Raw genomic sequence first — 23953 nt, forward strand, 5'->3', positions numbered from 1 at the left:
TGGACACTTTACAGATGTCGTTAATGTACAAGTTGAAGAATTTTGGACCCAAAACTGACCCTTGGGGTACACCACAAGCAATGTCCATACATAAGGAGCAACCACCATTTATTTTCACAAACTGCTTTCTGTCACTTAAATAACTCCGGACCCAATCTAAAACTACCCCTCTGACACCATAACGTTCCAGTTTTCTTATTAATATATCATGATCTATAGTGTCAAATGCCTTTGTCAAGTCTATGAATAACCCAGCCACATATTGCTTTTTGTCTATGGAATTTGTGATGTATTCTATTGAATCTAATAGTGCCGATGATGTTGATCTGCTTGATCTGAATCCGTACTGACTCTCAGTGAGTAGTTTATGTTTATCTATAAATTTTTCCAGTCTGTTTTTAAACAGTTTTTCAAGAACTTTTGAGAATTGAGGTAGTAAAGAGACAGGCCTGTAGTTTGTGAAATGGTGTTTGTTTCCAGATTTGTATAGAGGTATAACTTTTGCTATTTTCATTCTGTCTGGAAATCGACCAGTTTGAAATGATAAATTACAGATGTATGTAAATGGTTTTATAATAGCCTCAATGACTCTTTTAACCACTATCATATCAATATCATTACAATCCAAAGATTTGTGATTTTTACATTTTTTGACAATTTCAAGAACTTCATTTTCATCAATGGCTGTGAGAAACATAGAATATGGATTTCTGTCAATCAGTGTATCGGGTTTTTCCTGTGCTTTCCCAGGATGAGTGATTGTTCTTGCTAAATTTGGTCCAGCAGTTACAAAGAATTCATTGAGACTATTTGCCACAACATCCATATTGTATTCTTCATGGTCATTACAAATGAAATACTTGGGATAGTTCTTTTGTCCAGTCCCACATTTTATAACACTGTTCAGGATTTCCCATAATCTTTTATTATTATTTCTATTTATATCTAATTGCTTCTTATAGTATTCCTTTTTACTAAATCTAAGTATATTAGTTAACCTATTTTTATATCTTTTGTATCTGATTTCAGCATCTTTAGTTCTCGTTCTTAAGAACTCTCTGTATAGAGCATTTTTCTTTATACATGCATTTTGCAGACCTTTTGTTATCCATGGACAGTCCATATATTTCTGTTTCCTACTATATTGCTTTATTGGACAGTTGGTATTGTACAGTAATGTAAATATTCTAAGGAATTTATTATAAGCACTATTAACGTCCTGTTCCTGATATACTTCACCCCAGTTTTCCTTCAATAAATCTTTTTTTAAATGCATTCATTCTTTCTTCTGTTCTTACTCGTCTGTACTCTTTTTTACTGTCCATTTTATTGATCTTGTAATTCCTATCATAGATTGTAAAAATTGGAAGATGGTCACTTATGTCGTTAATCAGGAGTCCACTTACAGTCTTATTTTCAATGTCATTTGCAAAAATGTTGTCTATGAGAGTTGCACAATGTGATGTAATCCTGATAGGTCTAGTAATTTTAGGGAATAGATTCATACAGTGCATTGTGTTTATAAATTCCTCAGTGGTTTTATGTTTATTTGGGTTTAGCAAATCAATATTGAAGTCTCCACAAATGAAAACTTTTTTGCGAGCTATTTCAATAAATGTTTCTTCTATCCAGTCTTTAAATGTCTCAATACTACTACCTGGAGCTCTGTATATACAGCTAATGATTACATTTTTACTTTTTTCTTTACAAATTTCAACTGTAATACATTCTAGTACATTATCAATCACCATCGTCATCTTTTCCACCACATTAAATTTCAAGGATTTGTCCACATACAAGGCCACTCCTCCTCCTCCTTTGTTTCGCCTAGTTATAAATGTGAATTCATAACCCTCCAGTTCAAAGTCTGTTCCTTTTTCCATATTGATCCAAGTTTCTGATAAGGCAATGACACTAAATGGATGTGAAAACTGGTTAAGATATTCTTTGATATGACTAAAATTAGCATAGAGACTTCTACAGTTAAAGTGGATAATTGATAATTTATTCTCAGTTTTAATCCTCTGATTGTAGTCTTTATTTGTATAGTAGCAGCAATTGTTATTGTTAGATGAGAAAAAGTTGTTGTCTGGATCTATTTCATATTCCAAGTCGTGTGTATTGTGATCCATATAGTTAAATGTTTTCAGTTCCAATTGATCATATTCTGCAACTGTCTGACTGATGCAGCTGATTCTTCCAGATGTATCTGAGTTCTTCCTTCCAGTGTGTGTCATAAGTGAGTGTGTGGTTGTCTGTTACCTTGTTTGCCGTCCAGATCGTGTTGCTCACTGATATTTTTCGAGATCCGCCATATTTTTAATGGTCAGAACTTTGGCTTCCTCTGGTGATCCGTTTAGTTTAATGAATATTTTGCAGTTCGTCGTCCAAGTGCCTTGGATTTTTCCCAGCTTCTTAAGGTGTCGCGCTTTTTTGGCTATTTCAGCGTTGTGTTTGGTTAGATGTTCATTGATAAAGACATTAGATCCTTTTAATTTTCTTCCTTGTTTCAGCAGCGTAATCTTGTGCTTTCGATTTACAAACCTTAATATAATAGCCGGTATGTTGCCGTTCCTCCTGGGAAGAGGGTGGCATGCTTCGACAGAGTTACAGTCCAGGGCAATCCCTTTGGACCGCAGGAAAGCAGCCACCTGTTGTTCCGTGGAGCTAATGTCAAGCTCTCCAGGTTTCTCGTTGCTGTCAGCGGTCACCGCCTGAGCGTATGACCGGGGTTTAATATGGAGCCCAGTGATGATGACGTCGTTTATCCTGGAGTATTGTTCCAGGTCACTACACTGAGACATTTTCCTTTCACTTTATTATGATTTTAAACACACGCCGAGAGATTTCGTTTTTACTAAATGGGCCTACCAGTTTATATTATTTCCACAAACTGCTTTGTAAAAGGTCAACAATTACAGGTGAAAGACACAAACATAACTGTGTAAATAAATATATCCACGTGATCTGCAAAACCATTGTTTGATATGTGAATACAGGACTAGAACAAATAGTTATAGTTATAAACTTAATGGGTATTAAACAAAATATTTGTAATGTGCACATTTTATTGAGCAAGGTTAATATCAATGTAGAGTAAATGCATGGCAGTCTTTTGCAGCGTGTTCATTGTGGATGTTATCACTATGACAATGAAAATACCAACCATCAGTCAGCCTCAGCGGCTGTGTAATTGTTGCATCAGCAATTCCCCTGAATTTACCAAAGATTGTTAACGATTTCCAACAAAGAGACACAAAAATGTTTGAATAGTTTCTAGAAAAGTGATGAAGGAATGAAAAAAAGAAACCTGATACTTGCTATGAGTCATTCAATGGATAACTCTTGATCCAGGAACGTATAGTGAATCTGGAAGATACTATGATCAGTAAATCTTTATTAATTCCTTCATTTGTTTCAGTAAATCAATTTAATTTCACATTAATCCATTGCTGATTGTTATAATATTAGTTATTTACTCTTTACTTTGGGATTCCTTTACCAGTGCCTAACGTTTATGCATCACCTGAGTATGATGCTGTACTTAACTTCATATTACTTGAAGCATTATCTACCACAGAGCCCTGAATAAGCTGTTATTAGAAAGTTATTAATAACAAATGTTTCATAAACCATCGGGTCTTTATTAATGGTTTATGATATTGTTGCTGCTGTTTGCGCTCTCTCTAACGTCACCGTGACTCGCTTTCTTTCTTCAGAAGACTACTGTTCCCATAGTTCCAGAGGTGTAAAGTAAAGGCAGCTACGGGTGCCCGGATGGCTTTGACAGTCAGGCACGTTGGAGAGGCACAGCCGAGACCGGAGCGCACGAGAGACAGAGAGCTGGAATTGCAGAGGCAGAGACGCACGGGCGCACGGTCGATTTTCGCCTCCCGCATAGTGGGGAGTCCCGCGCCTGTCACCCCAAACCGAAGCACAGTGTTCGCAAGCGGCTGTGTCAGCACCTGAATTAGAAAGAGGACGGTGAAGCAGCACCCCTGCTCCTTATTTTTTACATTTTCTCCCCTTTCTGTTTTTTTGCTTTCCCGTCTTTTGTGGTGCAGATATTGATGTGAGCCAGAGGAGCGGTTTTTCTGTTGAGCCGCTCGAGACGGTGGCGCGCGGCGGGAGAATACAGCGTTTACATTGATGTGGGAGGACTATCTCCTTCCGACACGGGGAGCTGAGATGAAGGGGGAATGCTGTTCGCTGACGGCTGCAGCCGTCAAGGCAACGGCTCCGTGACCCGGGCGGGAAGAGGAGTGAGCGCCGCCGCCGACAGCTGCGCGAGCCCCTAGCCAGCGTTGACACCGCAACAGCTCCAGCGGGCAGCGCGAGCCCCCAGACTCTGTGTCCCTTGGTGAGTGCGCGACCTATGTACAAAACATTCAAATTTTGCTCGCCGTCCACTCAGCCAGCTGTGCTGCGCACCTCTGGCTTTCTTTCTGAGTTTAAAAAAAAATGTTTTTCTTACACTAACCTCATCGGCGCAGTCACCTGGACGGAGCTCTGCATGCGTGCCGCTCGTGCTGCTGGGTCATCTGGGCTTTACTGTGGGCATGCAGCGTGTGTGTGGTTAGACCTTAAATGATGATGTTCAGACACACGCGCGTGCGCTCACACACACACATACACGCGCGCGTGCGCGCAGTGTAGTTCCGTGCGTGAACCCAGTGTACCCTCACCTATTTTTCCTCACTATTTGCAAGATTCTCACCTCTTAGCCTCATTATCACTGAATATATATGTACAGTGAAGGTAGGGCAGCAGTGTACAGTAGCACCCCGGGTACTGTCACACTGCTGACACACAAACACAGACCCACACACACATATGTTCTCTTCTGTTCGTTTAATGTCTGCACAGATTTTTACCTGTGGGTCAGCTTGATTGGACTTTTCTAATATCTATATATTTACATATCAGTGTGCATGTAGTACAGATGTAGCTGTGAGCACAACTCCTGCTGGCGGACAGATGTTTTTCTGAAGCAGAGCATCCATCCAGCCCTCTGGTTTCCTTCTCGGCAGCCCCCCAGATCTGTCACGGCAGGACGCAGCAGCAGCACATCCTGCAGTGGCAACAGAGGCAGTGTGTTGGAGACAAGGCATACTCATGGTGGTGATTATCAGCTCTTGTCTGTGGTTTAGTAGAAAAGGAGGGAGGGGGTGCAAAGAAAAAAAGGAGAGAGAGAGGGTGCAGAGGAAGTGCAAGAAAGGAGAAGAAGAGGGGATGAGAGAAGTCAATGTCAGTGTCTGGGCAGTGACAGTTCGTTATTTAAGGGCCCCTCAGAGACGTGCACAGGCTGCCCTAGTGCAGGTGCTGTTAGTATGCAGAGTGATGCTCTGTCTGTCTGTCTGTCTGTCTGTTTCTCACTCACACAGTCTCACTCTCTCAGTGGCTGGTTGAAGAGTGAGTTCTCTTTTTGGCAGGTCCACTTGGACATAATGAATAATTTCAACCCTCTGAATGCTGGAATGAAAAGGAAATGGCCTTACCTTGGCATTCAGCCGCTGTCTGTCAGACTTGTCTTGAGTGCATGGTAGTGTGTGTGTGTGTGTTTGAGAGAGTGAGTGACAAACAGAGGGAATGTGAACATATAACAGCTTAGGCCCATTGTGCTTCCTACCTGTGTGAGCGGGGCTAGTTGTCATAGCAACGGCCTTGTAGCTCCGTTGATGTTCCTCCTGTCCTCATTGGCAGGGTCAGCGCACCTAACATACCACATCTCGTCTCAAATCTGAGTGTGTGTGTGCTTTGGAGGTACCTTTTGTTTGTGCCTTGCTGCAGTTTGTAGGCGTATAGGTTGATGGCACAGACAAGTCAGTGTGTGTGTGTGCGTGTTTTGAATGTGTGTGTCTGTGTGCGTGTAACAAAGATACACCCTGCTGATATGACAGCCGACAGCTCAACCAATCACCTGTTTCCTCTCTCTCTGCCTATCAGCATGTGAGGTTGCCATAGTCAGACGTCCCCTTGATATGGAGGTCGTCATGGAGATGGAGAAGACAGAATGGACGCACATATTCACCTATAAGCGCACGCACACACACACGCACATAAACACACACACACAGGGCATGGAATGGTACAGTATAGCCACTGACTTCCACTGATTTCTCAGTGTCTTGGCAAGTTTTGAGCTAAGCAGGATGGTGCAACCTGTTGAATGGAGGTTTTGATGCATCAACTCTGCACACAGGGCTTTTCACGTCAGAGCCAGGATCATTGAGTAAAACTCTCTGTGGTCTTGTGACAAATCATCTGCTTAAGTTGAGCCGCACACACAAATCGGGATGCACCTTTATATTGGCCAAATATCTAACATAAAATAATGTTTACCAATTTTGTGCTGGCTAAACCTTCAAAGATATTGTGAGGATGATTCGAAAGACTTTGAAACAGTTGAGTTATTTTTGTCATACTGGAGATTTCCGTTTCTTTGTTGTCAAGGTGTAATAAATAACTACAAAAAACAAAAGAGAAAAAAAAACAGAAAAATGCCACCATTCTGGCAAATTTTTATAAAAATCTGCACTGGCTCATAGCTTCATAATTGGTGCATTCTTGAATGCAAACAGCGGATTATCTTAAATGAGTCCAGCAATTAATAATACTTTGTACTTGAAATGCCTCCCAAAATACAGAAGTAACTGATTGCAGAGCACAGATTAACCAACACACCACAAATAAGCCATTCACTGTCCTCAAAGCAACAGAATTTGGTTGGATAGCGTTCAGAGTTGTTAGCGGTTCTCTCTAAAGCTGGGATTTTCACCTCGATTTGCCCAGAGGCCATCTTTATGCAATGACAGGAGGCCAGAGGCCAGTTAATAAACAAACAATAATATTTCTAGTATAAAACAAATAAACATTAAAAAGACCCAACCTTTTTTTTAAGACCTATGTAACATATCATACTGCATCCAGTTGTTCCACTGCGCTTTAGCTCCAAACGGTTACATGTAAACCACTCAAACACAACCTGAACCTCTTCAGTCAGTTTTATTAAAGGAGTTAGCCAGCTGGCATCCTCTGGTGGGTCTGATTTGTCCTCTGAGCCTAAGTTGAGTATCGCCATACAAACAAAATTAATGCTTATTTTGCTGTTGTTTCTAAATCATTGGTGGAAAAAAAGGAGGAAAAAAAACTGACATCATGTACTAAAAGACCTCTAAATGAAATGTAGAGTGAAAGGACATGTTTGGGCATATTTAAAAACTTTTTCTCTGCAACAAGCCACTATTGGCAAAAAATAATAATTAGTCACTACTTTGTCCTTGGGGTGAAGGGTTCCGTCTTTTATGACTCTTTTTAATCTAATGGTTACCTGAAGTGAAATAGCTTTTGCCACAGGCAGGTAAACGTGGTTCAACTCCCCCCCACACACACACACACACACACACACACACACACACACACACACACACACACACACACACACGCACGGATGCACCCACACACACAGCAACCGTTTAGCATTAGTGTAAGCAGTGTTTGTATGCTCCATTCTGTCACCTCCCACACGATACATTCATAAAACGGCTCCTCCGCGCCAAAAGCGGTGACTCAAGAGGAGACATCTACCCTTCTCTTTTTCTCTCGCCTCCTTCCTTCCTTTAACCCCACTGCTCTCCATACACCTGTCCTCCAGTCAGTGCCACCCTCCTCCCCCAACACACCTTTCTTTTTTCCTCCTTTCACTTGTCTTTTTCACTCCTTCAGCCTCTCCTTTCCTATATGTCCTTCCTCATCCCAAGTCCTCATTCTCTTCATCCCCCTTACCCCTACCTCCCATACCCCCCCTCCAACGGGTCTGGTTGCAGCCGGTTTGAGTCTGACAGTGGAGAGGAAGCACCGACCTCTCACCTCCGGAGGATGGAGCGAGGTGCGGCGGGGTGTGGGGATAGGCAAGAGGAGAGGGATGATGGAGGGCAGTGGGGTGGAGGGGGAGGCTGCTGAGGGAGAAGGCGAGAGAGAGGTCAAAGAACAGGAGGGATTTGTGAGGGAAGAGAGCTGGGGGAAGGGACGGAGGGAGGGAGAGCACATGAGACAGAGAGAGGACAGAGGGGTCAGGAAGGAGAAAGGGTGATAAATGAAGGGAGAGCGGCAAAGATGGAAGTATGGGGAGGGAAGGATTGACCGGCGCAGAAGGGATGAGAAGGAAAGAAAGACAGAGTGTGAAGCTGCTGTGTACCTCCCTAACAAGCTGGACAGAATCAGCTCAATTATTAAAGAGGAGCGAGAGATGGGGAAAACACGCAGACACAGACGTACACGCACGCACAAGAAGCATCTCTCCGTGTCTGGGCACACAACACGATCGCATCATCATCATCGCAGACACACACACACCTATCTGCACATGTGCAGCTTTGTGTTTCTTAGAGTTTCTGTCTTTTTTTTTTTTTTTACAGCTGTGTGTGAGTATACATGTGTCTGGGTATGTGTGTTTAAAAACAGTGAGTCAGAGGATAAGCAGAGACTTGTTAGTGATTCTCCTCAACACGCACCCCCCCCACCCCCCTCCTCACCCCCCCCCCCACTACCCAATTTGGCTTCAGCGCCGTCTCAACGTTCCACCAGCGTGGCTTCAATGTCGTCCCATCAATATGAACAGATAATCAGAGCACTAAGGGGTCTGTCTATAAATCCCCACTGTGAGTATAGTTCTCACCCTCTTCCCTTCCTTTCTTCTCTACCCTTCTTGTCTGTCTTCCTCCCTCCTCCTCCTCATCTTCCTCTCTCTTGCCCGTTCCACCCTTGTTTCTAGTTCTCTTTCTTCTTTCCCTTTTCCCTCCTTCTCTGAGGAAGTGTATGCCCCCAAGGGACGAAAAGATTCGCTACCTTCCAAGAGAGAAAGAGATTGTGAGCGGCTCTCTCTCGATATATATGTGTGTGTGTCTCTATGTGTGAATGTGTGTCCTCCACATATGTGCGTGCCAGGATGATAGTGTGTGCGTGCGTGAGAGTGAGAACACACACTTCCTGAGACGGAAAGGGAGACGGCGAGAGAGAGAGAGAGAGGCAGGGGATGAGCAAGTGAGGAGCAAGTGAGAGACTGAAAGCAGGAGGCTGTGGAGGGGGGAGGAGAGAGAAAGAGATAAGAGAGAAAGACAGAGACTAGTCGGGGAGAAGGGGGAAGATGGATGAATGCACTGCGCACCAATTGTGTGTGTGTGTGTGTGTGTGTGTGTGTGTGTGAGTGTGAGAGAGAGAGAGAGAGAGAGCAATGGTAAAGAGATGCAGGTAGACAGAGAGGGACGGAAGGGTTTCTTATCCTCTCAGCAGAAGTCATAATTTCTTAGAGCGTGCACAGATGTGTGTATGTGTGTTTCGTGTGCATGCCTCATTGTGTTTGTGTCTGAAAGTGTTACCTCGCACAGGCTTGAGGCCAAGAACCACAGCACAGAGAGGTACAGTGGTGTAGCGCTGGTGTGTAGTGTCAGCCGTACACGTGTGTGTGTGTGCGTGCGCGCTTTCTGAGAAATGTGTATGTTGAGGCTGTGGCTGATGAGCTGTCAGTACCTACAGTTGGAATGTTCACAAGGCGGCCATTGTTGTTCAAACAGCCAGCAGCCTTCTCCTTGGCAACGGGCGCTGCAGCAGCGTCTCCCACAGCAACTGTGGAACAGGAGTATGGAGGGAGGAGGAGTCAGGAAGTCAGGGCCGCAGCACGGAGGCCCCTCTCCAAAACACTGGCCTCAAGGTCTGAGTGTGTGTCGGGGTCCAAGCATCTGGTTTGTGTGTCCTCAATGTGTGCGCTGGATGTGCGTGACTGTTTTCACGTGTGCCGGTATGTGTGGCTGTTAAGTGTGGGTTTTCATCAGTGTCAGCGTGTAGCGTGCTTCAGCGTGTGTGTCTGCGTGTGTGCGCACCTGTGTGAACTGTAAGTGGGAGTGTTTCTGTATTTGCACCTAAGTGGTTGGTTTCATCTTCCTGTATTTGCATGTGTTTGTGTATGTGTGTGTATGTGTGTGTGTTTTTCCAGACATATCCCTGTGTATGTGTGTCCTTGTTCATGTGTTTCAATGCGTGCGCACATGTGCACACTCCTCGCTGTTCCCAGCTGGCGCAGTTGGTCACATGACCCGAATGAGGGGCGTCCATCAGCAGCGCCAGTAAACTGCCTGCAGGAGAGTGAGAGAGAGAGAGAGAGAGAGAGAGAGAGAGAGAGGAGAGAGTGTCAGGCTGAGTTGAAGATGAGGAAGGGGGTGTTGGGGAGTGGGAGCTGTGGGAGAGAAACTAGGGGCAGGAGGTGGGTGGTAGTGGTGGTGCGAGAGTGGGGGGTACTGGGGAGATGAGAGAAGGAACAGTGAGAAAGAGGAGTGAGGAGGGGCTAAGGAAGGAAGGAAGGGGTAATACGGTCCTGCTTGTCTTAAAATAACTACAGCATGTAGGTTCCTGCAGAAACAACAGGAGAGAGACAGGCAGACAGTGAGACAGTCAAATGGGGGGTGTTGTTGGTGGTAGTGGTGGTGGAGGGTCCTGGTTTTGTGTTGTCTAGTGTTTGGAGCTACTTCTCCAATCCCCTGTGTGCATCCTTGGCTGAGCTGCCACTGTATCTGCTCTGTGTGAAGTCTGTTTACGTTAGATGCGTTTCTGTCTGTCTGCCTCTTTTTGTTTGTCTGCACATATGGTTTATGTGTTGGTCTCTGCTCATTGATATGCTTTGTGTGCATCCTTGGTGTGTGTACGTGCGTGTGTTCGTGCGTGCGCGCACACGCCTACTCTTGGCAGGAGATACAGCGCGCGCACTGATGATGGAGATCATTAGGAATTTCCTGCAGCTGGGAAGGTGGTTGCAGGGGGGGGGGGGGCAGCAGGACGGGTGGGATGTGAGTGGGTGAGAAAGAGAGGAGAGGTCAGAGTGAAAGAAGTGTGGGTGGGTGGGTGTATGCGTGTTTGGGGGGGGGTCTGTATGTAAAGGGTGTTCCTTGGACTGTCTGTGTTTGACTGACGTGTGTGGATGGAGCTGCAGCTCACCAGGGTTCGGTTTTGTTCTGAGGGGATGTTGATGGTAATTTGTGTGCGGGGATGTCGGCGGTCTGTACGTAACACCGCTTTGGCACACTTACCAGCACCTCGAGCTCTCAGACAACCCAGGTCTGCTGATCAGAAGAGTTTGCATATGGTTAAAGCTTAGCTGCTCACTGTTTTTGCCTGTTGGGCTGCAGTGCACTGCAGTTGAGACAGGACCTTATAACTTGAGTTTTACTCTTTGTTTATTGAGTTAAATTAAAACTTTTGAGAAATTGGCTAAACTAATAAAGATTCAATACTGAAAACTTTTTTTGGAAGGGAAAAAATACCTATTATCCAAATGTCAGACAGCTATTTTAAAGCTGATGTCTAAGTTCTGTTTAGGTTTAGCTCATGTTAAATGAGGATATTCTTGTGTATTGTAATGCAGCTCAGAATGAACAAAGTTAAGTCTTCCTTCAGACTAATGGAAAGAAACTGCTCACATTTAGTACTTTTACTCTTCCAGACTTTCTCTTCTGGGCATTTATGCAAATTAGCGCATATTTAACAGGATAATACCTCATTAACATAAGTTAACATAAAATTTCATAAACTTGTATTGTCTCACTACAAGGAATTGACTGATAAGAGTTTCACGATGACTTACTACTAATGCTCCAACTTTTTGCCTGTAAATACTACTTTCCAATAAAAATGTGTTGACATTTTTACAATTCGTAGCTTTAGAGTCTCTCACACTCTGAGCTGGAGCTCTCCACTTTACATACACCAGACTCTTCAGTTTTATTCCCGTCTATATTCTGAAGAGAGATTTGTCCCTATATTGTTCAGAGGTTGATTTATAGTATGATTTAATCATAAAAATGTTTTCCTTTTCTGGTTGTGAACAGCATTTTCCAATTTATAAAGTGCCAAACGACATTCCCTTTGACTCTGCAGATAAATATTATAATGTAACAAGAATTGTGATCCTGGCTTTATCTGGTGTTCAGTTTTCCCCTCTGGAAAAGTAGGCAGATTAGTTCATATTTAGATAGATAATGCCTTATTTGCATACGTAAACCTGAAACCTCAGCAGAACTTCCAGTACGTACAAAAACACCTTCATGTAAGTAATCAAGTGTGGCATATCGATTTACCTGTATTGTCTTTCCTTAACCCTTGAAAACCTACTAGGAGTAACCCTTGAAGGTCTTTTCTGAACTGAGCAGTTTCTGTCATATTTCAGGCCCAACAAAATGACTGGATCTGAATTTATGAGGGTGGACTTCGCTTTTCTTACTAACCACGTCTTCACTGATATATACTAAGGTGTCAAAACTCATCATACAGGGTAGATCGTCAAATGTTGCATTTATGGGCCAAAGTGTTAAAGTGCAACATCAAGTAATGCTCCTATATGGTACTGACACTACATAATGTGTAATGTGTGAAGCTGGAGCGACAGCGCCAGTCAACGACTCAACAAGTTGCTTGGTCACAGTGTCTCATTGAGAAGTGTTGGATAACCGAACGTTATATTCTGGATATCAAACCAATCGCAAACAAGCAAACAATAAAGCCTCGCATCTACAAAGACTTAAAATTATGATCAAATAGCCAAATGTGAGCAATATCAGCCTTGCATTCACCTATGGAAAAGGGGTAAACACCCCAAAACCGCTGCCTGCACGCGTGTCTGCTACATTTTTAGAAAGTACACACACTGTTGCTGTGTTTTTCTCATGTTTCCGTTCACCGATGATTTCCGTGGAAGGATTTTATTGTTGCGTGTATGTTTGTTGGAGCCGAAGGTTGGGGTTGCGTCAGGGTTGAGGTGATGGAGCGACGAGAGCTTGACGGTGTAGTCGAGCCGCTGCGCGGTGTCACTCAGCCTCTGCGGACCCCTTGACCCACTTCCCCCTCCCCACCTCTCATGCTTCTCTGCTGGCCTCACATACACTTTTTCCATCTTGCTCCCTCTGTTTCATCCCCCCTTCTTCTTATCTGTCTAAACCTCTCGGTGGAGCCCCCTCCTCCCCTCACCACCTCTCTCTCTCACTCACTCTCTTCTCTATGTCCCCCCCCTCCCTTACACCCCCCCATGCTGTTTCGGTGCTGCTGCCTGTCTCTTAGCAACAACTGCACACCCGTTAGAGCTCAGTGAGTGCTTTTACAAACACACCCAGGAAGACACACTTATACACGAGCACACTGGTGCGTGCGCGCACAAACACAACCATACACACTGGTTCTAGTTCCTCATTGAGGGTTTCTGCTGGCAGGCCTGTGAGTCTGCAAGCCTTTGTGGCAGTGAGATAGATGGGAACAGAATAGATATGCTTTACAGCTACCATGTACAGAGTCATTGCGCCTCTTAGACTACGCACCAACAGGCCAGTGGCCCAAACTGGAAATTGAGAGGTTCGAGTCTCTCTCTTTCTGTGTCGCTCCCTCTGTTTCCTTTCCCCCGCGCTTGCACAATTAGACCTAAAAGTTTTCCGAGAAAAAAAAGAAAATGTGCAAGATGAAAACTGTTCAAACAGTATCATTCATACGAGAGCTGCTCTTTGTGAAACAGATTCAACAGATCATCATGTGGGAGCAGCGCGCACCCTTGGCTGTTTTCACAGAGACAATACTACGCGACTGTGTGTTCCAAAGCCCCAGAGCCATTCACAGCAAAAAATGCACCAAAACGCATTCGCTACGTATGACGGTGATTACATTGGAATGGCGGCTGATGGATGCCAGGAGTGTTTGCTTAAAACAATGAATCACAGTGGGAGCATTTGATTGGCTGGCATCTAAAACCCTGTCAGAAAACCCCCCGCAGAGCACAGTAGAGGGATATTTGCATGTTTGTCTTTGTTTGGCGTGTGATCGTGCATGGGTTCACATGTGTGCGTGATATGTCTGTCTTTATGTGTAAATCGATGTGCGAGTGTGTGGGAGGATGGAGCTGTGGGGGCATGTTTTGCATGCGCGTTTGCGTGCTGGCATGTGTCGCTGGTGCGTGTGCACCTCTGAGTGACAGCGCGTGCACGCATGTGTGTGCGTGAGCGCAGCGAGCGCATGTGACGCAATGCTTAATTAAAGCATGTGCTCTTCTTGTTCTCTCACAAACTGGTCAGATGAAGCCTTAATTAATGAGCGCTGTTAATTAGACGAGAGAGAAAGTGAGAATGAAAGTGGGAGAGGCGGAGGAGGGGTGGGGGAGTCTGAGGTAGCGCTGGGAATGGGGGGGCTGTGTGGGTGAGAGGGGGGTTAAAGAAAGTATGTTTAGCGTGTTTGTGTTCATCTCCATGTTCGTCTGTCCCAGTTGTGTCATTCCTCAGAGCAGCAGAGCACCGAGGTTTGCTCTGCTCCATGTGTGCAGCCGCAAAACTCTGCTACAGCGAAACTCTCCCACTTCTTCTCCTCTACTCCCTCTACTCTTTTGTCTTCCTCTCGCCTCCTCTTCACCAACTTTTGCTCCCTCATTTTGCCAAAAATCTGTCTGCCTGTCTCTGCCCCGCTACCGACTCAATCATATCTTTCACCTTCCTGTTCTTCTTCTTCTTTTTTCTCTCACTCTTTTCACATGTTCTCACCCATTCACTCTCCCATTCTCTCATGTCTCACACTCCCCCTTTCTCCATCCCCGCCTTTCTCTCTCTCTCCCTGTCCTTCACCCTCCCTCCTAATCAGAGCCATATGTTGGAGAGGGAGGCAGGGAGATCTGACGATGGACATAATTGTGTTGAATGTAGACCGTGCGGTACAGTGTTGGGAGTCAGCCGTGTGCGTATGTATAAATTAAGTTTGCAAATGTTGCGTTTACTTGTGATTGGATGCAGTCACATGTGAGTCTCACACCACACGGGGCTGAGATTTCACAGCACTTCTGCCTGCACTTCTCCCCATGCTTTGGGTTTCTATAATCCCTCCATCGCTCCTGTCTTTCTGTCACCTTCATCTCTCCATCCTCTTAACACCTCTCCATTCACCACCTCTCTGCTTCCCCCTGGTGGATGTGATTATTCACACATTCTCATTCTTGTTGCACCCTCAGAGTCTAGAGCTTTGTAATGCATTTGGAATAGTTTTGGTGAAACGTGGCACGAGCAGTGACAGTGTGTGTGTATGTGTGTGTGGGCGCACGCACCCATGTCTGCTGTGCGACATGATTCAACAGTTGAATTTCTTTGCATTTTTCAACAACATATACGTCCTCTCACTCAAATATCGCACATGCGGCAAAAACATTACTGTCGCGTATTGATGATCCTCTGAGTATTTATACCAGCATACGCTTGTACCCACACTATGCTGGAACACATCAGAATGAAACACTAACTACAATTAGACTTTAAAAATTTATACTGCAAGTCATCCTCCAAAATAATTGCATGAGATAGTGCAGCCCGCACCAAAATACTGATTCTAGTCTGGCCTGATGCATGCTGTGACATCATGTACTAATCTCTTTTTCTCTTGTTCTTTCTGCTCCACCCTCCTCCTTTCTTTTTTCTCCTTTCATTTCCCCCCACTCCGCATTTTCCTCCACCTTCTTCAACTCTTTGTCCCTTCCCCCTGTCTGTATCTCTATCTTTCTTTCTCTCACTCCAGCAACCATGGGCAAAAGACAGGAGCAGAGGGGAGAGGGAGAAGTATGTGAGCTCTCCACTGCAGTATTGATGACCCAATGATCCCCTGCAGAACAGAGCCAGTCAGGCAGACAGAGTGAGGCTCAACTCAGAATCAAAATCAGAATCAGTGCCATGATCGTTTGGTAAAAGCAACAAATTGAACAGGATATGAATGGTAAATGTAATCTAATGTTGTAATGCTGCTGTGTGGGTGGCACAGTTAATAGAGGAGAGTGCATCATGGATTAGGTTTATGGCCCATTGCCAAAAATGTTGACGATTCAATTTCACAATCGCAATTACATCTCTGCAAATTTTTCTACGTGTTCCATAATTTATGCTTAGCAAAAGCCATTTTTGGGGGTGGGGAGACTCATGGGGTTTGGATTAAATATCTTAAATTCAAGGAGGAGGTTTTAACATATTTATGGGCTTACTTTTCAGTTGGTAATATTGTTTTCGTATCTGTCTTTAGGTTTTTGAGTCTTCTTGCCAGCTGTTAGAGGACGACAGCTACAAAGAAGAAATACCCATTTACATAAATCTGAAAACATCCATCTTTTCCCTGCCTCAGTGCCAGCAAAACTGTGTCCTGAATGAGTAGCTTATCAGATCACCTGCATTCAGGCCAAACTGGGGCTCCAGTGGGCTGTGGTGAGGCTCGGGCTGAAGAAAAGGGGTGTGTGCCGGGGCTCGAGGAGCTTGAAGCGCTCGAAGGAGCGGAGTTCTGGACCAGGGAGCTCACGCTCCAGGGGGGGTTCCAGGATCCTTCTCATGATGGACTGACGCTGGTAACATCCGACCACATTCCCTCCTCCTCTCCGTCTGCCCTGGCCAACGGCCTCCATCTTCAGAGGAGGCTGGGGCACAGCAGTTGCCGGCGGCGGCAGACAGAGACTCACACGACTGCTGAGACACATACGTTTGCAGAGACGTTTCGAAACATGCAAACACACATAGACCCAGATGTGCATGCACAGGCTTTTTCTCATGCAAATATGGAGAACTGTGGACTCACGGATGTGAACTCACACGCAGCTTCTGTAGGGCCAGAACTCTCCAAATCTCTTACACCAGAGGCCATACACTCACCGCAGCCCTTGTCTTTGGCGCTAGGCAATCATCCTGCCTCCACCAATCAGCTGGCAGCCCCGGTCCGAACTGCAGAGACAGACGTGCCCTCAACATTTTGTCCAGTCCCTGCTGGTCCAAACTCAAACACTGACTCCTCCCCACTTCCCATAGAGACAGAAAAAAAGTATGCACTCCGTAGCTCTGGACGTCCCCGCTTTCCCTGTCACCTGCGCAAATCCTCACGCCTCCGCAGAAGCATTGAGGATGGGGGAAAAAAAGCAGGGAGGGAAAAGGGAGGAGAGGAGGATGAGGAAGTATTAGAGGAAAAGATCTGGAGGGTAAAAGAGGAGGAGGTGGCAGTTGGTGATAAAGAAGAGCATTCATCTGTGGAGGCTGTTCTCCCTGCAGTTACCAGTCACACAGACACTGCTCTTGCTCTAACTGTACCTAAACCTGTTCCTAAAGCTATACCTAAACCTGGTCCCAGACTCGGCTATAGACCTGGACCTAAATCCAGGTCCAGGCCCTCAACGAAACCTGTTCATAAAGCAGGCCCTAAAAGTGTAATGAAACAGCGTCAGGCAGCCCAGGCTATCCACGATCACGCTACTCCTCATCTCTCATTTGGGAACACGCCCACAATCCCTGGATCTCTGCTAACGATGAAGGAGGAACCCGTTGCGGAGTTGAGGGTATGTCCTCCCAGTAATGGCAGACGTGGGCGTTTTGTTGGTGTAAGTTTATTTTTTAGTCACATATCGCTGCATCACCACTTCTTTTTGACATTACATATAACGTCATATTATTCACTAATGAACATTGAGTCAATTTGCTGTCGCAGCTGTTTTACCTTTGTGTCTGCTTTACAGGTGAGGAGGATTGTTGTCAAAGTGGCACGCATTCCAGTCAGCCTTAGCCGGCGACAGAAGAGCTACAAAATTTCTAATCTGGAAACGATCACGGGGACGGAAAAGAGTAATGATGGCAACGTGGAGGGCTCAGAGGCAGCCCGAGAGCCAACTGCGCTCCTCCGAATGAAAAACAACGGAAAGAGTGTGATGGTGATGTTCCCTCCCGGAGAGCTCCCTGTTATCCTCAAACGCAGGCGGGGACGACCGCCTAAACAGCCCCTGCCAGGAATACAGGGGGAGCCTCCAAATGCTGGGAACCCTGGTGGTAATGGAGACCAGTCCAAGAAGCCCCGAAGGCGGCGACGGACTAAACTCCCTTATCCTTATCCATCCTATGTTAATGACACGAATGATGTGAAAACCGAATATGGGGATGTTCTCTCCAAACTGGCCTTTTTAAACCGCCAGCCTCCTGCCACTGGCCGCTGCTCCCCCCCTCGTTGCTGGACACCTAGTGAGCCAGAAAGTTTTCATACCCCCTCAGAAAACCCTGGAATATCCACCCTGCTGCACCGGCTCACTGGGTTTAGACGCCCACGGGGTGGCAGAGGAGGAGGTGTTGGACGGGGAGGAGGAGGAGCAGGGGGGATCGGAGGCAGAGAGTGTAATAAGAGCACCTTCAGTGACTTCTTTGAATCTATCGGAAAAAAGCGGAAACTGAGCCCCCTGTCTGAGCATGGATTACCTAGGAAAAGAGGGAAGGGTGTGGGTGGAGGTGGGGTGGGCAGAGGAGGCGGTGTAGTAGGAACAGTGCCTGGGGGTGAGAAAATAGTCAGGAGGAGACGTATGAAAAAAAATGGTGCATTCAAAGGGAGTGGGGTGTCCATGGGGCAAGACTGGCCCAATGGGGCAGGTGGCTGGGGTGAAGAGGGACCTATGGATAAACAGAAAGGCTTGGGTGGGTATCAGCTCTGTGGAACTCCAAGGGGGGGCTTCTCCTCCTGTGAGCTTGGACGGGGAGGTGCCTACAGCAGCCCAGGTGGGAGCAGAGGGGTTGGGCCAGCTGGGGAGGACTCACAAGGCCTCTTCGCTGGTTATTTCCGATCACTGCTCGACTCTGATGATTCCTCGGACCTGCTGGACATCTCCTCCGCACAGTCTGACCCCCGCAAAGCTTCATCTACCCCTGGATACGAGCCATCCAGCCCAGCTACCAGTCACAACTGGTCTACCGCATTCTCTAAGTGGAGCACTAAGGGTGCAAGTTCTGGGGCGGAGGGTTCAGGCCAGACACCTGGCTCCTCAAGCAGGCCTCCATATAGCTATGCCAGCCTTGCCCAAACATCCCCCACCACTTCTACCTATCCTAAATCCACTCCTCCATCTCTCTCACACTCTCCTAGCTCCCCCCATCCCGCCTCTTATGGCCACTACTCTTCTGGCTACTCCTGCTCCTCTCCTGTGGTGCCACAGAGATCCTCAGACTGCAGCTGGTCTGGTAACAACATTGGCAAGGCCAACCCTGTCGGTCCAATGGGTTATTCTAGCTATCAAGCCACAGCCAAGCGGGGCTACGGTGGATATCCAAGTGCAAGTCATTCCTCTGCAATGCGGGGGGACTCAACAGGGCCGACGTCACCTGGAGGAGGATACATGTCTGTGGCCAAAAGTAGCCCCTTCAGCTCCTTCTCCCTAGAGGGTTACAAACAATACAACCCCAATCAGTGGAACTTCAGGTAAATCACTTCTACCACTCAGGTGTCATTAAAAGAAATCCTACATTAACTAATGGAAGTAAATCTTAAATTATCACACAAACATTTGACTTGGTTTTAATGAAACTTAAATGTAAATGTAGGTAATTAAATATTTTATTTGACAATAAACAAAAAAAAGGTGCAAATCAGGCTTTTAGATATCTGAAAAACCCGATCACGTCTGATGATTATATTTCTCAGGATGAATGTTTCACTCCAGCATGCAATTTTCAATATCACCATGCCCGCCTTGTGAAAATTAAAATTTTGGCTAAATATTCCTCATCCTTACCCAGCTTACAAGTGCACTGTCATAGCCTCCACTGAGATTTCTCCTGTTACTGATTTGTGAAACTGCAACAAAGAGCAGTGAAAACTCTTTTGCACAAATAATGCTTAAGTGTTTTTATTTATTGTATAATACATGTTGGTATTCTTATTATTTATTTTTTTCAGACAAGGTTACAGTGGCTGGTCAACAGACAGCTTTGGACCTCAGTACCATGGCTATAGTGAATATGGATCCAATGAGTCCAAAGACATCTTGGATATCTCAAACTACACCCCCCAGAAGGCCAAGCGACAACCTTTCCCTGAAAGTTTGTCAGAATCTTCTTCTGACTCTTCACATCTTGGCTCCACAGCCACTAATAGTGGCCCTAGTTCCACATGTGGCACGTACAAACAGAATGAGGTTGTTTCTGTTAGTGGAGAAGGGGGCCAGTCAAGTCTGTCCAGCCTGGAGAAGCTGATGATGGACTGGCATGAGAGTGCCTCGGGACCTTCTTATAACTGGAGCCAGAATGTCCTCTTCCAGGGCGGGGGGACCAACAAACCCGGCCGTGGTCGCAGGAAACGGACTGAGCCACATTTAGAAAAAGAAGGAGTTTCTGCTTTGCACTCTGATTCCCCATCCAGTCCCTCACCAACACCTGCTCCTGGACCTAAGCGCGGAGGGGTCGGAGGACGGGGCAGGGGGTCGAGAGGAGGCAGAGGAGGTCTGTCTCCCTGTCAGAGGGAGAGGCCAGCGGGATCCAAAGGGAGGGGCAAGGCTGCGTCTACGTCAGCGGTGGGACCAGCGGTGTCTGCTGTAGGTCCAGAGGGGTCCGGGCTGTTTCAGGAAGGGCTGGATTATTACAGTGGAGACAGTAGCAGCCTTTCTCCTTTGGCCACTCCTAATCCTGCGCCACCTTCCAGCTACCTCCAGGACCCCTGTGAGTACCCCTCCCCCTATTCTGCCCACCCCTCCACACCATCCTCTGAGGAGCGATATCCGGCCTTATACCCTGGAGAATCCTCCTCTTCCCTCTCACCCAGTGTTTCCTCTCCCCCTTATCCACCCAAGCCCACCCCTCCTCCACACCAGTCCTACCACCTTGTCCCCTCCAGGACCTTCTCCCCCTCTTGCTCCCCCTCACCACGGCTAACACCCCACTGCGGCACTGCACTCAGTCCCTCGCACCGCCCCCCTCTGAAAGACCCCCAGTTTTCGCAGTACGACTCGCCCAGCTACTGCAGCTCCCCCTACTGGTACGGACAGACATCGCACAGCGGCAGCCCAAGCCCACACGCTCACTCAAATACAGCTGTGCACGCACACAGCAACCCGCACGCAAGTCCACATGGGAGCACACCGGCTAATTCGCTCTCTAGCCCAAATGCAAACACGCACACACATCTGACTCCAACTCCGCACGACGCACATCATCCCAGCACACAGCCCCACCTGAGCTCACACACAAACACGCATCCAACATCGCACCTACAGAGCAGCCCTCTCTCGCACTCCAACAATCAACCCCACCTCAATGCACACACCAACCTCAACACCCACCTCCCTTCGCATACACACTCCAACCCCAGCCCCGGCCTCCATTGCCATGCAACACCTATGCTTTATGAGGAGCGCAGCCCTCCCGCCGCCATTACCCCACACAAGCGGGATATGACCTCCCACGCCATGAGCACGGGCCATCGGCAGGGGCCCTTGCCTCACTCCCCGTACCCCAAACCTCCCCTGGACTCCTCGCCCCATCAGGAGGACACTAGTGGCTACTCTGTGCCCCAGCAATCCTACCAAGGCATGGGACACCGCTACCCCTCCCAGGCGGCTCAGGGTGGCGGGGTGCTGTGCCAGCTCCTGGACCCAGCCGGTGATGACAGCTTCAGCGTCACAAGCCTGTAACGGCAGGTGAGTGACTGTCGAGGACAACGTAGGTATGGAAAAGGGTGGAAATGCATAAATAGATCCATAAACTGTTAAGCAATGAATGTTACATAATATTCAACTGGATGTAGAAGCAAAATCTTTTTTTTTATTACTGTTTTGTTATTATTAGACTTACCCCATAAACATGATCATAAAAGGCCAATTCATATCTTCAGTGTATCTAGAACACCAACAGTAAAGGCAGCTTAAAAGACGATGTGTGCTGATAGCACTTATTTGCAGAGCAACACTAACAACAGTATTTTTGTCCAATGATAAATGGAACAGGTCACCTTTTAGTAATAACCCATCAAAAACAATTTAAGCCTCGTCGTGCGAAGCTTATATCTGTGTGCATGAGCAATTTTGTGCCAAGCAACTTTTACAGTAAAAGACGCTACCTTTAATCTGTTTTTGAGCTAATGGGGGGAAAGGACATCAATAATAAAATTGTTTCTTTTCTTTTTTTTAGATCTAAGATACAAAATACTTTAAAAAGGGTGTAGGATGGTCTCAAACCAAACCAAACAATGCTAAAGACATGGGTTCAAAGTTGCATGTTTGAGCCCTGCTCTGCACACTCTCTAGAACCACATTTGCACATTCTTTTTGCCAATTTAATGGAGGTTACAGGTGAATTTGAATGTGTTTTGCTGCAGTTTGTATTTCAAAACCTCTCTAGCTTGTTAAACCCCATATATTTATCTTTAGGCTGAAATGCAAAAGTGCAATTTTCATCAAAATGGACACATCGCTCTGACTAAAATATCCTAAAAATCTTTGTTTTTTTAATAGAAAGTGTCTCATATTACTTTTATTGTCTCTTCTGATCTCTTGTTGTCTCTCCCTCTCTCCGTTTTCCTTTCAGGTGCATTCGATTCAAGCTTTTACAGATTTGCAAGCATTTTTTCTTTTTCTTTTCTTTCTTTTCCTTTTTTTAAGGGGACTTCTTTGTGAGGGACTGCGAAATGAAGGGTGAGAATTTAGCTGCCAGCTTTTGGACAGTTAAAGCTTTAATTCTCCAGCACTGACAATCAAGATCAACTCACGTACTCGAGCATGCACATACACAAATGCACACGCACGCGCAAACGCGAGACACGCTTGCGCGGATTTGTTCACTACCTAAACATGACCACATGAAGTCGTACGTGTGCGCACTCACACGCTGGAATGAGGGAACGGCCAGGAGGAGCTGACAGATGAATACCAGACGCTGACGGACAAAGACAAACCTATCTCCTCATCCCTTGGAGTCCTGCTGTGATACATGGAGGACTCTGTTTCCCTTAGAAGTCTAACTCACCAAATCTTTGCGTTATTTATTTTATTTTTTCCCTGTATCTGCAATGTGGGCAAACTAAGATCACACTACTCGCTCTTTCTCTCTGTGTTTATTTCTCCTGTTTTCTCTCCTCCTCTGCTAAACCAGCAACTGTGTTCTGCTCTCAGCTCTGCATTTCTGTCTTGTGCCCAAACTCGAACCGCATCTGAGCCCGAATCAACTTCTGAAATGCCATAAGCCTAGCAAATGTCCCTCTCTGTGCACTCCTTGTGTTGTGTCCCATAAGAGAAAAAGTGGACTCAATCAGTTTCTGCTCTTGAAATACCAGCATCTGTACATATGACTCCAGCTCCAAGCCAGGGGGCCTCTCTTTCGCTGTGAAGGCCCATCATCAACTTGCCCTCCTCTGCGTTCTGCCATGGTTTCTCTGCTCTGTGGGGTGGGTGGGAGGGAGGGGTGGGGGGTTGGGGATACTGCAGCATGGAGACTTAACATCCTGTGTTTTGCTGTTTTAACTACAAGGGAAAGAGACATTGAAATTACACAACGGCCCCAAAGAGACTCTTGTTTTCTCTGTGTGAGTTTGAGACGGAGCGGCTGCGTTCGTGTGACATGCATGTTTTTGTGTGTACGTGTGCCTACATGTGCGTGTATGGGCGTGTGCGTGTGTGTGCCTGTGGGGTCAAAAGGAGTGAAGCTTCCCAGACACCAAAGTCTTGGCGGGGCCTAATTCTTTCTTTCACTCTCTCCCTTCTTTTTTCTGTGGTCTTGTGTTGTTTGGTGGTTTTTGTGATGAAAAAAAATAAATAAATTGTATATCTGTCTGTTACATATCATGTATGTATCTGAGGTGCAAAATATTTAAATACACATTCTGTTCTTGCCATTGGTAATCTCGTCTATAGCATTGAGCTTCTTTGCCGGATTAAGGGGGGAGGTGTGAGTGTGTTTGTGTGTGGCTGTGTTTTAGAGCCTCCCTGAGTATTGGGCTTTGCCCAGGCTGTCTGGGACTGTGAGCGAGTGTGCGAGCGAGCGAGTTCACTCAAGGACACAATTCGACAGGGAGTGAAAGGGAGGGGAGGAGAGGAATAGATGGTGGGGAGAGAGCAGGGGAGGATACGTTGGAGGGAAAAGAAAGAAACCAGACTGAGGAAATCAGAAAAAGGTGTTGAATTGGTTCT

The 23953-nt window shown here is 46.2% G+C and overlaps 1 protein-coding gene across 4 annotated transcripts; it reads left to right on the forward strand.

Moving 5' to 3' along the window:
* Nucleotides 1-3813: 3813 nt before the first annotated feature.
* Nucleotides 3814-23206, forward strand: ahdc1 (AT hook, DNA binding motif, containing 1). Of its 4 annotated transcripts, none has more exons than XM_012918210.3 (6): nucleotides 3814-4360; nucleotides 15577-15771; nucleotides 16072-17404; nucleotides 17540-19257; nucleotides 19735-21495; nucleotides 22356-23206. In XM_012918210.3, exons 3-5 carry the CDS (start codon nucleotides 16193-16195, stop codon nucleotides 21461-21463), a joined length of 4659 nt encoding a protein of 1552 aa, XP_012773664.3. In that variant the 5' UTR covers nucleotides 3814-4360; nucleotides 15577-15771; nucleotides 16072-16192; the 3' UTR covers nucleotides 21464-21495; nucleotides 22356-23206. The 4 variants fall into 4 exon arrangements, with proteins under 4 accessions (XP_012773664.3, XP_004548059.3, XP_004548060.3 ...); XM_004548002.3 differs by having other exon boundaries at nucleotides 19735-21469; XM_004548003.3 differs by having other exon boundaries at nucleotides 15577-15690; nucleotides 19735-21469.
* The last annotated feature ends 747 nt before the right edge of the window (nucleotides 23207-23953 follow it).

The sequence above is a fragment of the Maylandia zebra genome, linkage group LG22 (genome assembly GCF_041146795.1).
Source record: "Maylandia zebra isolate NMK-2024a linkage group LG22, Mzebra_GT3a, whole genome shotgun sequence".
In the NCBI taxonomy this organism is placed as follows: Eukaryota; Metazoa; Chordata; class Actinopteri; order Cichliformes; family Cichlidae; genus Maylandia; species Maylandia zebra.